At 42.9% G+C, this 18,412-nt stretch overlaps 1 protein-coding gene across 2 annotated transcripts; it reads left to right on the forward strand.

Annotated features, from left to right (window-relative positions):
* Positions 1-377: 377 nt before the first annotated feature.
* Positions 378-17,423, forward strand: atad2 (ATPase family AAA domain containing 2). Of its 2 annotated transcripts, XM_083917549.1 has the most exons (30): positions 378-683; positions 1,753-1,907; positions 3,169-3,224; positions 3,369-3,540; positions 3,648-3,735; positions 3,860-3,941; positions 4,078-4,269; positions 4,432-4,546; positions 4,843-4,857; positions 5,434-5,535; positions 5,698-5,806; positions 6,937-7,052; positions 7,494-7,668; positions 7,910-7,998; positions 8,754-8,913; positions 9,064-9,154; positions 9,467-9,644; positions 9,771-9,907; positions 10,082-10,217; positions 11,015-11,201; positions 11,731-11,916; positions 12,061-12,196; positions 12,816-13,012; positions 13,145-13,304; positions 13,449-13,571; positions 14,130-14,303; positions 14,393-15,136; positions 16,173-16,306; positions 16,556-16,684; positions 17,261-17,423. In XM_083917549.1, the coding sequence occupies exons 1-30, from the start codon at positions 483-485 to the stop codon at positions 17,291-17,293; spliced, it is 4,572 nt and encodes a 1,523-aa protein (XP_083773675.1). In that variant the 5' UTR covers positions 378-482; the 3' UTR covers positions 17,294-17,423. The 2 variants fall into 2 exon arrangements, with proteins under 2 accessions (XP_083773675.1, XP_083773676.1); XM_083917550.1 differs by lacking the exon at positions 4,843-4,857.
* Positions 17,424-18,412: the final 989 nt, after the last annotated feature.

An 18,412-nucleotide genomic window follows, 5' to 3' on the forward strand; every position in this document is an offset into this window, starting at 1 on the left:
ATGACTACATGGTCTGTGTACATAATGAGCGCGCGCTAGTGCGCAGTTTGGGCCATAGCGCGCGCTCTAACATCAACCGGAACACCTTTTCAAATTTTACACGGATCCCTCCGCCGTGTTACGTTTAAACAAATATTATGGTATAACGATGACAACAGTTGTTATTATAATGGGCTGGATCGTCGTTGTGGCAAAATTACTAAATTATAAAACATTATTTACAACTTCACTCCATTCACAATTTCGTCAAGAGATCTATTTTTCCCGGCGCTAGCGCTTAGCCGCTTACCTCATAACCTCCGATGACGTTTATGGCGCCAGAAATCAAGGGTTTAGTGAGAGCTCGTGTGTTCGTCAGCTGGCGGGTATATGCCCGTTATCTGCACTATGTTGGCGGCACCGTAAACGTTAGACGCGTTGAGGCAGAATCGCGGCCGGTTCTCAGTCGTTCGTGCTCGTATTAAGGTCGGTTCGGAGTCAAGATGGTGATACTACGCAGCAGCAGCGGCGGTGTAGCAGCTGAGCCGGGAGCAACAACTCCGAAGAGGAGGTCGATGGAGTTGGAAACAAGCTCCGAGTTTCTGTCGCTGCTTCCCGCGTCGCAGAAGAAGTCTACCCGGCTTACCCGGTCCTCCCGGGGCCTGGATGACAGCTTCAGCAGCCCCGAAAACAGCATGGTGAATGTGAGTCTATGCACCTAGACAGCTGGTCAGATCACTAGATCATCATTTATGTGGTGTGTAAAGATTATAACTTTGCTGTGCTAGTTTTGCTAGCGTGCTAAGCTAACTAGCCACCTTGTCAGTTTGTCACTTAACGTTACTGAGAATGTATCTGAAGAGCACTGTTGTCCCTTCTAACGTTTTACTGAAACGTGTGCGTCTATTGGACATGGGTTGATTCATTCGTGTGAACACTCACACTGTACAGTCCAAATGACAGATGTTAGACCATTTTCATTCAGTGGTATGTGGAATGGCCATAAAACAATACTTTAACACTACACTATGGTTCTACTAGACTGGGTTGTCAAGAACCAGAATGTAAACCTGCCATGGTTTTGGTATGTTTTTTTGTGGAGGTGGGGGATCCTTCATTCATTCATTAACTCATTTTTTCATGCAACAGTCTCTCAGACTTAGTTGTCAGTTCATAACAGAAATTCAATTGTTAAATGTTCATTAATGCATCCTCGGCATGGATATTAGATAATGCTTATCGTTGATCCTGAACAATTTGTTAAAGTATATTCTGAAAGTAAACTTGCTTAAGACTGTATTTCTAATCCATAAACAACACACCCTCTGAGGCACATAAGGAGCACTTGAGCAAAGTGCCTGCAGAGATGGTGTTCAGCAGCAGCTCTCATATGACAAATAGTGCTTTGTGTAGAGTTGAGCACTAAAATATTATCACTTTTTATGCTATCAATACCAGTCTAGCTTTCTAGTCATGTGATAGTCACTGCCACCCAGCAGTCATATACATTTATTTATTTTTTATAGACGGTAAAAACATATGCATTCATTTAAAATGAACAATCCACATATATATATATATATATATTATGAAGTGAGTCACAGTGGTAACTGATTTAAAGATGTGCATCCTTTTGCACAGACCTAGAAGTAAATCAGTTAATATTCTTCACCCGGCCCGTGATTATTATGATTTTCAAATTCAATCAAGCAGATACTTCTCATTTGTTGTACATACGCTGTAAACTCTGAACTTGTAATGTGACTGTGCCAGGGACACTCTGATCTGAAGCAGGAGAAGGGAAGTGGACTCCATCACTCTCCGAAAACCAGAGGACAGAGAGTGAAATTAGAGGTCTCTTTTGCCGACATGGAGCCAAAGACCAGCTCCCCTGTAAATGAAGACAGCTCTGGAGGAGGCTGCCTCAGGTAATACAGGCCCACTCACTTTGATCTCACTGATACTTTTTAACCAGTTACTCTCTAATGGGTACGAGGGCAAGTGTTGTTGTCTTGGCAGTCAAATGTGGTGAGATTTTTCCCTGCAAAGTCTCATTGACTTAGTGTGACAACTTATATTATTGTCAGGATCATTTTTTATTTAGTTTGCTGCTAGCCACATAACCTACATTTTACAAAGTGGCATTGTTGAAAAAAAACATTTTTATAGCAATAAATTCACCAAATGTAGGCTTGCCATATCAAATTTTACATTGGAGGTACGTTTTTGCAAAAAATGTAATGAGTACGTAAAGTACACTAGGACTTGGAGATAATTCAGTATGATCATTTATCATCTTTTAGTGGAATTGTCAAAATTTTTCAATTGGTTAGAAATGTAATGTGCTTTACCATGTGGTTATTTCATATAGAGTATTTATTTATGGATTTACCAGAGAACATGCCATATCATGATATAACAGATCTGTGTGACCAGACGGTCAGTTTTTTTCTAAATTCTGTCAAACTGTCTGTTGAACCTACAAATATACATGATGGTGTAATGTTTTGGTTTAATTTAATGCTGTAAAACCAAAGTCTAACTTCGTATCTTTGAAACCATGTAACGGCCTGATTTATCTTTGTGTTTACAAGAGTCGTCAAAAGGATGCTCACACCGGTGAATTAGCTGTGTGCTAACCCCTGATCTCCTCGCCGTAAAAACTGGGAGCTGCTGGTCGTCCACATTAACATCAATGCTGTCAAAACACCGTGACCATACTTCAGTCCTTCACAATAAAACAATAAAATGACATGCTTTAACAACTCCAAAATATACCATAAAATCTGAGCAGCTCAGGCTGAGCGTCGCCTAAACGTTCTGACAGCTTTCTCTCATCAAAGTCACTTTAGTATAAAAAATTTGACATGTAAATGCCCATGTAAACATATGAAATTTCACATGTAGATTCGTAGAAGTGTGTAAATGAAATCTACTTGCATTGTGGCGCAGATCACCCAGTAAAAGCAACATGAAAATACCAGGAAATGCGGAAGACCGCATCTGTTCGGATAGGGATAATTCCAGCGAATGGTGTCTTACTGGTGACACATTACACACACATCGTTACATTATATCCTTATCGAGACGTAAAATTATCTTTATCGAGATAGAAGGTTTTGGGCATATCTTCCAGTCCTAATATACACGAGGAATTCATTTTTTGATTTTATTTGTCCTTCTCTTCAGGAAATCTTCCAGGCTGCAGAGAGAGGGAAGAGCATCCAACAGCAAGCAGCAAGCAGGTGAAGTTCGCTACAGTGTCATTGCTCTCCAAAGAGAGCTGGAGCTCTTAAATTATACATTATGCAAAGCCTGTTTAGCAGCATTTAGGTTTTAGGAAGGCTATACTACTAGTAAGCTGACAAAAATTGTTTCTGTTGCCCCAGATGTTCCAGATGAGGCGGAGGGGTCATCCACTCCCAAGAGGAGCCGCTTTAATCTACAGAGCCGAGAAGAGGAGGAAGAGGAGGATTGCTCAGTGCGACGTAGTTCCCGAATCACCAGATACCAACTGGATTCCCGTAACCAGTCAGTGCTCTACGACCGCCTCATCACCAAGTGAGTACAGCAACATTCGCTCCTGCTTTGCTGCTCCAATTCGAATAAAGCTGAGCCATCACCTCAAGTATCTATCAGATGGAGTCCTTTATGTGATTGTCCTTCAGCACTGCTGAAGCTGTTCTCCAGAAGATGGACGACATGAAGAAGATGAGACGCAGACTGAAGAGCAGAGATAGAAATGATGAACAAGAGGTAAGAATGCACAGACAAGACCTCACGTTACATTGTGTAAACCTAATGTTTCCTTTGTTTGATAATGTGTAACAAGCTTCAAAACGGTGAATTAACCAGCGTCTGACCTGTTGCCTTTGAGCAGCTTGGTATGTACACCAGGGGCAGAATGACGAGGTCTCTAAGGAAAGACGTGGAGAGTAAAGACACTGAGGAGGAGAACCAAGGTGAGATGGAGTAGGTTAAATAACCTCTTATGGCGCTTACCCGGGGTATGTTGTATTATCTCTATGTAACGCCATCTAAAGCAGGATTGATAAAATTTTCTAAAATCATAATTCTACCTTTCTTCCTAATTCAAAGGTGTGGATGAGGGTGATGATGATGATCACAAGGAACAGGAGGGTGAAGGTGGAGGAGATGATGTTGAGGAGGAGGAGGAAGAAGATGAAGAAGAGGACGATGAGGATGGCGAGGATGAGGAAGAAGATAATCAGAGGCGTTATGACTTCAGACAGAGAAAGACTGTGGTTCGCTACCAGGCTGCACAGGATGGTACTACTTTTGTTCAACCTGATCACATTGTTTAAAAGGCAGATATCCCTGCACGTGAAAGACAATACTTTGTCTTTCTTAAGGACATTTTAATTTACTTTGCTTTCAGCTCTTTTATTGAATTTTGCAGAATTTTGAAGAGGTTTGCTGTTGTTTTCTTAGAACCCAGAGAGCCCAGGAAGCGCAGCATGTACGACCACTCGTCTCCTACCAGGCGCAGGTTTAGATTCAGCTCCACGGCCCCCAGGAGCCCATACAACAGGAGCCGAACCAGCAGGTCAGTATAACCGCTCAGACACCAGCCAATATTAGCCATAGAAAACAGATGCCTTGATAGGAGATGATATTTCTCTCAGTAACACTTGATGTTCTGATTCAAACCTTATGAAACACTGTAAGAACTTACTGTAGCAGTCAGAAAAAGAGGTTTGACTCACACAGTGTTCAGAACAGCATTACACCCTCGTGGGTCACAACGCTGTTTCCATTAGTATTATCATGGCATGTGAAAATCAATCCCCAAATTCCTCTTTTTCCTCTCTTTTCCTCTGATTCTCTTCATCCCACCTTCAGGAGTAGTTCTGAGAGGTAAGACCCTCGCTACTTGTCCATGTTGGTGTTTATTGTTAGTCTGTAGTTTGTTTTTTCGGGTGCTGTCTGTATTTGCAAGCACAGTAGTTGTTGGTAGATGAGGCACATTTGGGTGAAAGTAGAGTTGAAGTATTGAGAGGGAGAACAAAACCATACCGACCTTTTGTGTTCTTGATTTATCACATTGAGTCTGTAAGTCAAGCCCTCTTTGTGTGTTAGTCAGGTGTCATGCAGGGTTAGGATGCACATGATGCATAATCAAATACTGACTCTTTTTTTTTCTAAATTTATGCTGTATCAGCAATGTGTATGTTAATATGAAAATCTGTAATACTTGAGTGGGTGAGTGGTAATGGTGTTTATTTGAGTTAGTGTGTTTGGTTTTAATACTAAGTCTCTTTACGTACTAGCGTTGATTCTTGTTTGTTTTTTTGCCAAGGTGACATAACCAAAAAATCTTTTAGCTGCTCAAAAGAAACAAATCATCACCTACACGTGGTTGGGATTGTTTTTTTGTCACACTGATAACAGATAGGACGAGAGATAATGTCGTTGCTTCTTTTGCCTTCTCAGGAGGAGACACGCCTTCCACAGTAGTGACTCCACGTCTTCATCCTCAGACGAAGAGAAATTCCAGAGACGGAGAAGTAAGAACAGGAGCAGGTCAGTCAACAGGTGAGATCACCACCAGCGCAGGCGTCATACAGCATAGGTAAAGGTAGACGACAGCGGTGTTCCTCAGCACATGGATAGAACACCGCCGTCAGCCTGGCCACCGCTGATTGCCGATATATTCACCAGGTGTGTGTGCGGTGTTTTTTTACGTTTTCCCTGTAGATGTCTGCCTATGAACCTTGTCAAAGAGGACCTGCTGGGGATCCGCAAGGACAGGATGAAGATTGGAGCCAGCCTTGCTGATGTGGACCCCATGCAAATAGACAAGACGGTAAGCTGCATCGATGGATGGCTGGATGGATGCAAGCGCTTTGTCAGTAGTCTGATAAACAGGGACGTGTTCACATGATGGTAAATACAGGGCTGGATGCTAACTTTCCCCCCCCTAAGGAGCACATGTGCTCTAAAGTTGAGTATGTCCATGATAAAAACATAAAGAAGTTTGGGGGTGTAATAAAATGAATCAAATAATGCATTTTTCTTTTCTCATTTTTGTGAATAATATAAGTGCAACCATGTTTTAAATTAAATATGCTTCGGACTTTATGTATTTGTTAATTTATGCTTCAACGTTAATTTAATACTTCAAATCCATATGAAATCTTACAAACAAATGTGGTGAACCAACCCTCCATTTATAAGAAATGTTACACTTGATATCCACTCTGAGATAGCAGAAAGTCATTATTGCAACCTGAACTGCCGTCCACTAACCATTTAGGCTAGCGCATGTAGTGACGCTGCACTCATTTTTGAAGAGAAAAACACCCAAAGGTCTGCATGTTCACATTAAAATAAACTTGCTGTGCAGTTGGAGAAGCGTGAACAGATTCTCAACTTATTCACTCACGCAGACAAATCATGAGGGAGAAGTCAAGTGATTTATATTCACTACTGAACTTAGCTGTCGCTGCTCTGGAGCCAGGGCAGCAAGTTCCTTTTTGGTCGAACAGCAGTAACGGCAAAAAAGACAATTGAAACAAAAATGTAGTGCAGTTCACGGGAGCTAGTGGCTGCTAAATATCTAGGTTATGTGCACAAATGCTCCTAAATACATTTTATAGTTCACACACACACATCTCTTTTTAGTTGCATATGTGTGGGAAACACACACTCAAATCATTCTGTATTGACCTAAATATAGCACACCATAGCACTTCAGGGTTCTTGTTGAAAATAACACAATGAGAGAATTAATATATTTCACATCTTTTAAATGTATTATCACATGAAAATGAAAGTCGACTTCAAGCCTCCGCAACTTGTCGAACGATAATTACTGAGGAGAAAGACAAAGTATTCCTGCTAATAAAATACTGGTGAATGGATGATTGGACAGTTTGTGGGTCAGTCCCAGTATTCTGAGCAAACCATCTTAAAATGACACTTTTTGCCATCCAGGTGAGGTTTGAAAGCATCGGAGGTTTGAGCAGACACATCTCTGCGCTCAAGGAGATGGTGGTGTTCCCTCTCCTCTACCCAGAAGTCTTTGAGAGGTTCAAGATACAGCCTCCCAGGTAAACAATGCGTGTTTGTTGAGAAGATAAAATGTGATAATTTGCTTTAGCGTTAATGGTACATTCACATTCACATGACTCAGTATCTGTACTGTGAAAAAGAGCAGACTTATGTTGTCCTAGTTTTATATCCAACATTCCCAAGTTGGAAAAAGGGTTCGAGTCCAACCTGAGACCCTTTGCTTCATGCCCCCCCCCCCCCCCCCCCCCCCCCCGTACCCCATTTCCTGTCTGTCCTATATAATAAAAGGCTTGAAACTGCCCAAAAATAATAATCTTAATAATTTTTGATGTTTTTTTTTTTCCTTTTAACTCCTTGTTCCTTTCTCATCTTGTCCAATATCTTCTCTAGCACTGCCTTAGGCTTCGGTTGGTTTGAAATGTCAGATAAGCCCTAATACAGTCCCCATAATTCTTTGTCTTTTTTTCTCTTGTCTTTAGGGGCTGTCTATTTTACGGTCCTCCAGGCACAGGGAAAACCCTCGTAGCCAGAGCGCTGGCCAACGAGTGCAGTCAGGGTGAAAGAAAGGTGTCTTTCTTTATGAGGAAAGGAGCTGACTGCCTCAGTAAGTGGGTGGGAGAATCTGAGAGACAGCTTCGACTGCTTTTCGACCAGGTAAACCAAACTCCTCATCAACGTACACTATACTTTTGGGATCGAGGGGGATTGTCATTTGATTTTCCCTGCCTGTCACAAACATGATTGGTTCCTGTTGTAAACAAAGAATTTTAGAAAACTTTTACTATTAAAGCCAACTCACCAGCTTTTAACACATTCAGTGGGAGATTAGGATGAGCAAAATAAATTCCTGCACATTGTTAAGTATAAGATCTAAAGATCATTTAATTGTTTCTAGGCATACCAGATGCGTCCATCCATCATCTTCTTCGATGAGATTGATGGTTTGGCTCCAGTCAGGTCCAGCCGTCAGGACCAGATCCACAGGTGAGCAATGAGAATGACTGTGTGGTGGGTTCCCCAAATTCATATAAAGCATTGGCCGTCATAAAGCAGTGGCAGACTTAGTAATTTGGGGTCCTAAGGCGAACATAGCCAGGGGCCCTCTTCATGTGTCATCAAGATGTATTTGAAATTTAAGTCAAGTACGACAGCACAGATAATCTCAGGCATTCTGTCCAATTAAATCAAGAAAAGGTAAAATGACATGACCTCAACCTGCTGCCTTTAAAAGCACTAATAATACCTCCAAATAAATAATAATAAGGCAATTGCCTACTGGTCATAAGCCTAGTTCCTGCTTTATGTGAGAACAATCACAATTAAGTGAATATTGAATTAGAAACAGCTTGGTTACAGCTACACAAACGCATCTCACTCAGAATTGAAAACAAAGGCCGCTGAATGTTGTCTGTCGCAACATTCTTGTGAAAACACATCACACACACACACACACACGTCATTTATGGCTCAACATGATTGCTGACCAATCAGAAAAAAAAGTTTCTTTAAAAATAGAAATAGTTTTGAATGATTGGACTTTCATTATAGTAGTATGCTTGAATCCTTTTGTGCGTCATTAGAGATATTGTATGTATCAGGAAAAGAAAGTAGCTTTCACTGAGAATGTTTCACTATCTTTTTCAAGGATGCTATGATATTGCAAGCACATATTACAATCCAACATAAATAATTTGGCTCAGTGAACTGCATTTCTATGCTCTCATTGTGTGGCTCTGTAGTTCCATTGTGTCGACCCTGTTGGCTCTTATGGATGGATTAGATGCGAGAGGAGAGGTTGTTGTGATTGGAGCTACGAACAGACTGGACTCCATCGACCCAGCTCTGAGAAGACCAGGGCGCTTCGACAGAGAGTTCCTCTTCGGCCTGCCAGACAGAGAGGTGAGCAACAGTAGACACCCTTTAATGCTTGGCAGAGATGAGGAGAGAACTCACATGTGAAATGATTTTGGGCTAAAATGGTAGAAGCCTTTTAAGCTTGCAAATGTTTGACCTGACCTTGAAATGCTGTGATCTTCTTTTGTATGGCAGGCGAGGAAGGACATTCTGAAGATCCACACCAGACAGTGGACTCCACCACCCTCTGACACTTTTCTGGAAGAATTGGCAGATAAATGTGTTGGTATGTTTGCATATGATGGTGCAAAAACAGTGGTATAAACAGCTTGAAGAATACACTTCAAATCAAATCAATCTTTATTTATATGGTACTTTTCATACTTTGACAGTACCACAAAGTGCCTTACAGAAAATAAAAGTCAGTACTGTATGGGTTGGTATCAACATCAGAGAAAGCCATTTTTATTCTTTTAGTCCAGTATAAGTCCAGGACAAAACCTGTCTCAGAACTGAACTGTACTTTTTCATCATTTGCACAGGAAACACAAATCTTTGCACACCAGCACCTACAGATTCTATTGTGTTTGTCTGCCAGGTTATTGTGGAGCAGACATCAAGGCTGTGTGTTCAGAAGCTGCCCTGTGTGCACTGCGGCGTCGCTACCCACAAATCTACTTTTCATCGCAGAAACTTGAGCTTGATGTCAATTCCATTGCCATCACAAGCAAAGACTTTATGTCTGCCATGTCCAAGATGGTGCCTGCTGCCCAGAGGTATACTCAAAATAACTGTATAGTAAAACATTGAAGTGTTGTCTCTCTTTTTGTGTGATTATATTTCCAGTGCCTGTTGTTTGGTATGGCTCTTAAAGTAAATACGATTGTGATTGTGATGCTCAGGGCAGTAGTGTCTCCAGCCAAGGCCCTGATACCTGCAATTCGTCCTCTGCTGAGTGCCGCCCTCCAGAACATCCTCCACACTGTCAGCAGACTGTTCCCGCACGCTGAGCAGGGCTTAAAGAGGAAGAGAGAACTAGGTGCACACTTGCCTCATCTTTTTTTCCTCAATTTATTCTGGCTCTCATCTGTTTTGTTTATGAATATGCATGCTTTCATTTCATTTGTCCATAAGTAATTACAGATTGGCTGTTCATTCACCAGGCCCCATTGGGACATCCAGAGAGACTGCTATACTGTGTGTTTACTTCCAGGTGTGACCTGTGGTGTGTCTGAGGATGACCTGATGTTCAGTGAGGATGAAGACTCAGAAGTCTGCTCCAACGGACAGACCTCTCACTCCCAACACCTTGGGACACCTGCTGTTAAAGGACTTCTCAACCTCAACAGGTTGGTTATCCATTATTTGGGAGGGAATGTTGTGCCAGGGTTCCCTCTTTCATATTATGACTCTCTTGTAGTTCTCTTACTTCTGTTCCCTTCATCTTTGCTTTACTTTGGAAGTGCTGCAAGCTGTCTGGTGTCCCAGCAACACAAATCTCTTTGAAGGTCTTTTAGGGCGTACTCACACTGTCCTTCTGGCCGGGGCCAAAACCGTTTTTTCAGCTAAAGCCTAGTACCTTTAAGCAGTGTGAGTGCACCCGCTCTGCGCATAACTGCGGCCAGCGGCCCGCTTGAAAGAGGTGGGCTTTAGCGGAGCCGTTTGCACATGTACGAGCACGAGCCCTACGGCAGTAGCGTTATGTCCACCTGTTCGGACATGTAAATAGAAGGAGGGACCATGCGCGGACATTTAACAACAACAACAACAATGGCGGTGAAAGGGTCACGTTGGTGTGATGCGGAGGTGGAGTGTTTACTGCAGATTTGGTCGGATGAAAAGATTCAAAAACAGTCGACAAGACGCACAAAAACTCTGAGGTCTGTGGAAAGATTTGTAAACAAAGCCACACGCGCGATCAATGCGTGTGACGTGTTATGGCGTATGGACAGCAAGAAGCATTGGCCGGCCCTGGCAGTGTGAGTACAAACGGGGCTGGGGCGCGGGGGGAGAGGGAGGGGGGGCAAGTACCCTAAAGTCCGGGTCGCGGTATGAAAGGACAGTGTGAGTACGTCCTTAGACAAATGAATGTGCCCTTTCCTACCCCTTAACCTCCTCTGTGTCTCTGTCATCTGTCGGAGTGTAGGAGTGTGCTGAGCCACCCGACCTCTTACCGCCCTAGGCTGCTGTTGGAGGGCAGACCAGGCTCAGGTCAGAGCTCCCACCTGGCTCCTGCTGTCCTCCACGCTCTGGAGAAATTCACTGTGTACACACTTGATATGGCCGTGCTGTTCGGAGCCAGTGCAACTGCACCGGAAGAGACTTGTGCTCAGGTAAATGAGATAAATGCTTAGTAATACACTGGTGATGATTCCTGTACATATTTAGTAACGTATAACCACTCATGAGATGACCACAGATCTATAAAATCTGGTCGGACACAGAACGGAGGTACACTAGAGGTAGTCTCTACGCTTGCAGTCTTGTCAAATTCAGTGTGTTCTCTTCAGTGGACTTCACTGGCCAAAATGGCTGCCACAGTGACTGTAGTTCATGGGCCCCACCCCCTTACATCGTGGGCAGTGGGGATAATTATGTACTACAGACAAATACTTGAAAGAGCCATGTTGATGGCAGGGGTGAATGAGCCATCATGCTACCAAAAGTGATGTCTGAAAGTTGTTCATTTTTTACGATCAGCAGTCACAAAACCCTATAGTATTACATTTACAGCGACCTTTATCATTCTGTCATATTGATCCTCATTTTATATTCTGTGAGTGCCTAGGTTCTGTACGCCCATCCGTTGATGTAAATATCCATACACCATATGTTAATGTTTCCATGCGCCATGTTCTGCAGATTTTTGTTGAAGCAAAGCGGACCTCTCCCAGTATCCTCTACATCCCTCACATCGGACAGTGGTGGGAAACAGTGGGTCCGGCCCTAAGAGCCACCTTCCTAAGCCTGCTAAGCTCCATCCCTGCCTTCGCTCCTATACTGCTTCTGGCTACGTGCAACCTGCAATATGACCAACTCAGTATGGAGGTATGGAAAGAAGAGTGATGACATGAGGGCACAGCGTTTAAGAAAATAATTGTGCAGTGAAAATAAGATTTGTTTTTTCTCTATATAAAATGATTTTCTCTGAATGTAATAATACTCATCTAGAAGTCTCCTTTCCCGGCTCAGGTTCAGGAGTTGTTTCGCATGGAGTACGGAGAGGTTTTCCACATCCATGTTCCCACCAGCAGAGAAAGAAGGAACTTCTTTGAGGATCTAATCCTCAATCAGGCTGCCAAGGCCCCTGCCTCCAAGAAGAAAGCTGGTGAGAAATAGATGAGTGTGGTTATAAAATACAGATATAAGCTAATCTGTGAGTTGAGTTGGGGCTGCTGTAGCCCAGAGCTAGAGCAGGTTGTCTTCCATTAGAGAGATTGCGGTTCGATCCCTGGCTCCTCCAGTCCGCATGTCGTAGTGTCCTGAGGCAAGACACTGAACCCTGAAACGCTCCCCGTGCTGCGCACACCACATGGGTATGTGGTTAGATTAGATTAGATGGTATGTAGATGTCCACTGCCATCAGTGTGAAAGCGCCTTGAGTAGTCAGAAGACTAGAAAGGCGCTATATAAATACAAGTCCATTTACCATTTCTTGATATGCGATACGCTCATTACACCTTTTAGCTACAATACAGCAATTGGTGTGGCTAATTAAAAAAAAGTTTATTTAACCTGCTGTTGATGGAGAAAGAAAACATAAGATCTGCAACAAAACAGTTTCACAAGATAAGACATGTAAGGGTTTTGTGGGGAGCAAAATATGATATTCACTTCCAGCCCAAATAGAGCAGCACACCGAGTGGCTATGTGATAATAATGTTGTGTAGTTCTATGTTAGTTAAATTCTCTCCTTACTTCGTCTGTCAACATTCCACTTTCTTCAGTGCTCAATGCATTGGAGGTGCTTCCTGTCGCCCCTCCACCTCCCCCACGTCAGCTGACAGAAGAGGAGATCCAACGATTGGAGGAGCAGGAGGAAGATAACCTCAGGGAGCTTCGCCTCTTCCTGCGCGATGTCACCAACCGCCTGTCCCAAGACAAACGCTTCAAGGCTTTTACAAGGCCTGTAGATTTAGAAGAGGTAGAGGCCGTTCCATTCTATTCTATTGTCTCATTTCACATTCCCTAATAAAGCCTTACTATCCAGTGTTCAGTTCAAACCCTTTTCCACACCATTACGTACTCACAGCAGCCTCGTCGTCATGTGTTTTAGGTGCCAGATTACGCCGAGGTGATCAAGCAGCCTATGGACCTGTCAACAGTTCTCTCAAAGATTGACCTCCATCAGTATGAGACGGTCAAAGAGTTCCTCCAAGACGTGGATCTCATCTGGCGGAACGCCCTCGAGTACAACCCAGACAGGGACCCCTCAGGTACACACAGCGATCAGCTAAAATGTACTCCCCATCGTCACAGAGAACATATACAGTATTAATGCTTACAGTTATCAATCTGTAATGCTTACATTTGAACAGGAAATTTACATTCTTGCTCATTTGAGTGTGTGTTTCTTCCAGACCGACAGATCCGCCACAGAGCATGTGCATTGAAGGACACTGTCCATGCTATCATCAGAGACGAACTGGATGAAGACTTTGAGAAGATTTGTGAGGAGAACAAAGCGTCACGCAGCACAAGAGGTGAATGCTGTGTGTATTTGTGTATACGTATACATACACATGCTACTATATTCTGTCTCGAATCCCACCTGCCTCACTAAAGTCACTCAACTTCTCACAGAAATCAATTGAGCTTGTGCATTTCTCACCCAAGTCTCTTGAAGGATCCGGCTGTGACGTAACACCCTTTCAAAATATGATTTCCAAGTCCAAGCCGCTCCAAGCCTCGTATTTCTACAACGCCACAGTGCCATGTTCCCCGTTGGTTGAACAGATCTGATCTTACGAATACGACGTATTGTAATTTTACCTCTTTCTTATGGATGAAATAGATGTCTAACTGCCGAAAGAGGTGATTGTAATTGTTCAAACGTTCGGCCGTTGTGTCTGTTTTGTTTCAACGGAGCGTTTGGACCCGGAAATCGTATTTCCAAAGGGTGTTACGTCAGACTAAACAACCATAAGAATTGAATAATTGAACCACACCTTAAGTTTCAGAAGGAACCCTTTCACAAAGGTGCAGATTGACAACATAGCATTGTGTTTTCTCCCCGCCCACCCCCCCCCCGACTACTCCAGATTGTGCCACTGCTCGCTTTGCTCCCTCCTTCTATCATGTCCTTCCCAAACAGTCCAAACCTCCTGCTGAGGGCAAGATCACTGACATGACCCCGCAAAGAGAGCCAGCTGGACCCACAACTCCAGTCGCTCCCAATACAAGTGCCTCTGCTGTTACAACACCTAAAAACACAGGTAAAAACTACGAGATTAAACAAAGTGTAATTATGTACTTAAAGTAACTATGACAAAAGAACAATATTTATCCCCTTTTGGTGCTCCAGCCCAGAGGAAGAAGAGGCGGAAGAGTCGCTGGTCTGCTGGCGTCATTCCAAAGAAGAAGTCTTCCTGCTCTCCCCACACGTCCAGAGATGACGCAGACTGGGGGTCTGACGAGGAAGATGGGGATGATGAGGAGGAGGTTGAGAAAGGAGGAGGAGGACCAGAGTGTGATGAGGGAACTGGCAGAGAGGAGGATCAGATGATAGTTGATGAAGAGTCTTGGCCTGCACTAGCACAGGAAGGTAGTTTTGGGCCCACTGCAAAGGAGCAGGACAGTCAGGAGGGAAAAGAGGAAAGGAGTGAAGCTGCTGAAGATAAGGCCGCCCTGTGTGAAACAGGAAGACCAGAAAATGACGACCAGTCATCGAAGGAAAAAGAAAAGGTGGATAAAGCTGTCACAGATCAGCCAGGACAGTCAGAAGAAAACAAAGTGTTGACAAAGACAGAAAAGGAGAACAGTGAATATGGTTCAGCGAACACTAACAAGGACAGCCACACTGAGACAGCAGGAGATAGCCAGGGGCAATCCAACACAGAGGAGAGTGGTGACACTAATAGCGAAAAGCTGACAGAAACAGAGACTGAGAAACGTCAAAGTGTAATACAGGCAGAGGACGGGAACAGCAAGGTAGTTACTGTAGAGGAGGCAGAGCGGAACAGTGCTGCTGAACCAATGGAGGTGGAAGCAACAGAGAGCTCAACCCCAGACACGTCTGCAGCTGTCAGAGAGGAGGACACAGGCACAGGTTTGATTAACACCGTCTTACACTTAAAGTTTGGTTCTTTAACTTGGAAGTGTAGAGAAAATGTTAAGAGGAATTCAGGGGCTGTATTCACAAAACATTTTATCTTGGTATTAAAGAGTACTCCTAAGGAGCACCAGAAGTTCCTAAGTTAAGAGTCATTTCTTCAAACCTATTCCCAAAGCCTCTGAGACCAACTTTTACTAAGGAGTGGGAGGGACTCCTAAAATGAGACTAGAGGGCGGGATTGACCTCGTCGCTATGGATGACATCCTTTTCATACTTTCTATGCCTAAAGTGATTGGCTGAGAGGGAGTGAATGAGAGGGATTTTTATGATAGAAACACTTCAATGAGGAAGCAAATGAACTGCCTCACTATCTGGGGTCTGGATAGCTCATTTATCGTCCGCTGCAAAATACTCCTGACCGTCACCTGAGAGACGCCAAGATCGTCTGAGCTGCATCACTGCATTTTTCATGTGGCCAATTGGCAGAGAGTTGTAACAACTTTAATCTCTGGTGATTTTGGGTGTTTTTTTTGACCAACCACGTTCATAATGCCATCTCCAATAAGCTGTTCCTTTTTAAAAGCTCACTATTTCATCATCATTCATTTCATCTTTCCTAAATGTTGACTGCAGCAGCCGTGTTAGGTCCTTCCTCGTTTACTCTTAGTGACTTCGGACTCCTTCAGAGGACTCCTACGTTTTTACAGATTTAGGAGCTACTTTGAGAACTAAAAGGCTTTGTGAATTACACTCCTCTTAAAAAGCTAGGAGTCCTAAAATATGGAGTGAAACGCCTCTTATTTGTAAGTTACTCCTAAATCAGCAAGTTAGGACCTACTCTTAGCCTTAAGATGTTTTGTGAAGACTGCCCTCGACCTCCAGTCCACTAAATCCCTTCTCAAAGAGTGTCAGTGTCGTATTTCTAGAGATTATAAGGTGCAATCCCCCAGTGTTTTAGAGTGAATGTGTCAGCAGACTGTCATCTATCGTACATGTCTAAACACTTTGTGCTCTTGTTTTTGTGTGTCAGAGCGGAGCGTGAGGCCCATAACGCGTGCTCTTAAGAACGCTGTGCTGCAGCAGCAGATGGTCGATGTGGACAAAGCTCTGCAGGTCCTGCACCAGGAACCTCCTCCTCTGGTAGTGGACAGAGACAGATTAAAGGTGTGTGTGGTATACTCTGGGCATCTGGCCTGTTCTTTAATCTTTTTATTGATACTGGCCAGATGTGTTTTCTGCTTCTCAACTTTACTCATTGAAGCCCTAATAAACAGATGACATGGCTCGAGTTGTCCTTCCCTCATCCTGTACTCTTGGGCTTTTTCTCCATCGGAGGATATGAAGTTTGACAGCTAAACATGTAATCTGCATGTCACTCCTCTTTCTCTTGCCTTTTCTTCCTCATTTCTGCAGGAGCTGTTAGAGAAAGTAGTGACCAAGACTGAGAGCTACGAGGTCTATAAGCTGGAGAAACTCTATGCTCTGCTCTGCCAGAGCATCTATAGACACAGACGAGACTACAACAAAACTTCACTAATACAGGTTAGTATTGGACTGTTCTGTTGAGCTGTGTCCTTTTTACTGGAGATATTCAGACTGGTCATAGCGGGCGGCTGTTGGCTGAGCAGTTAGAGCAGTCGCCCCATGTAAAGAGGCTGTAGGTCCTAGAGGCCACGGGCGCTGGTTCGACTCCGACTTGCGGCCCTTTGCTGCATGCCCCCCCTCTCTCACCCCATTTCCTGTTTGTCCTATAAAATAAAAGCTTGAAAACGTCCAGAAAACTCTTAAAAAAAAAATAAAAAAAAAGACTGGTCATAGCAAGAAAAACATTAACTGATAACATAAATGATGACCTGTCAAATCACCTGATCATTGACATCATTTAGTAGCACCTGTGCATTCAAATCTCCGCAGTAAAGGAGTTCTCATGTTTTATTGCCGTTATCTAAGATGAGAGAACTAGTTTATTAGCCTTGGAATATTACTAGTGTTATTCAGTATTAATTAAATCCATATTTGATATTATTACCACATTGAATTGGTTCGATGGTTACTTTTGCCTAAAGCACTTTAATGTTTCTAATCGTTTGTCCTTTCCTGTTCGTCTCATTCAATTAGGAGTTGGAACAAGAGATTGAAGACTTCTGTTGACTTTTCTACATCATACCTTTGTGATTTCTTTTTTTCAAATCATGTCCTCTTAGCTATGTAAATATACATTTGTTATATTTTCATAGAAATCTACAGGCACCTTTGTTTGTGCATTAGCTAAATATTTGTATTATCGCTTGTGTATATTTAATTAAATGGGCTTCCTCTGAATGTCATGTGTCTTTTTTTATGTTCTCATCACATCACGGATCATAGTGTGACCTTTACCTTTCATCTCTGATGGGCCCCTAACTTTCATGGAAGTGCAATCAAAAAAATGTCACTATATTTAAATACAATTAATACAGAAGGTGTGCAATAGTGTGTAAATCCCAGTGTTCTTCCAGCCATACGCTCTCTTTGTCTGATCGTTTTCCATATATCCTGGCTGGTTTAACCTCCACCCTAATAATGGGTTACTGTCTCTATCGTTTTTAATCGGTGCTAGATCAGTGACCATAAAATCAGCTTTTAATCTGAAATTAAACTAACTCAGCAAGCTACTATTGCATTTTATTTTCACACAGGTATTAATATATAATAAGGCGTTTTCAAAGCAGCTTCATTCTGATGAAAAGCGCCTCAATGCTTGGACGTGCTTTCCGTAATACACTGTATTCGAGTAAAAAAAAGAATAATCCATAGAGTGGAAGTAGTTGAAATAGCCAGGAGAAAAGTGTGAAGTGCAACACTAAACCAGGCCAGAGAGGCATGTCTGTGTTGTCCTTAAGTAGCTTCTCCGCCGCTCTCCCAGGTCACGTAAGGACACCCTGGCAGACGTCGGGCCCGGGAGACACGACTCTAAACAACCACATACACATACATATAATACAACACATGGCGCAATCTACCTCAAAGAATATATTGTAATGGTAAAAACAAAAAAGGTATATGTTTGCTAAATTTCCGAAATTGTTGGGAGCACCGAGAGTCGCCTGGGAATGACGTCAGGACGTATAACATTGAATGATGACGCCGTTTGATCATTAAAAAAAAATCTGCCGTTAAAAAATATCAGAGAATTAGGTCAACGCAGTAGCGAGGAGTTTAACCACCGTGTTTAGGATTTATAGAACTTTAATAAAGGCGGGATATAAAATAGGTCCGACGAGGAGAGAG

Source organism: Echiichthys vipera (assembly GCF_963691815.1).
Source record: "Echiichthys vipera genome assembly, chromosome: 8".
Taxonomy (NCBI): domain Eukaryota; kingdom Metazoa; phylum Chordata; class Actinopteri; order Perciformes; family Trachinidae; genus Echiichthys; species Echiichthys vipera.

Bases quoted from the DNA above. Each gene is read 5' to 3' on its own strand.
- atad2 (XM_083917549.1), top strand. From the start codon at position 483: ATGGTGATACTACGCAGCAGCAGCGGCGGTGTAGCAGCTGAGCCGGGA. The intron at 684-1,752 runs GTGAGTCTATGC...TGACTGTGCCAG, and splicing joins CCGAAAACAGCATGGTGAAT to GGACACTCTGATCTGAAGCA. The intron at 3,736-3,859 runs GTAAGAATGCAC...GCCTTTGAGCAG, and splicing joins ATAGAAATGATGAACAAGAG to CTTGGTATGTACACCAGGGG.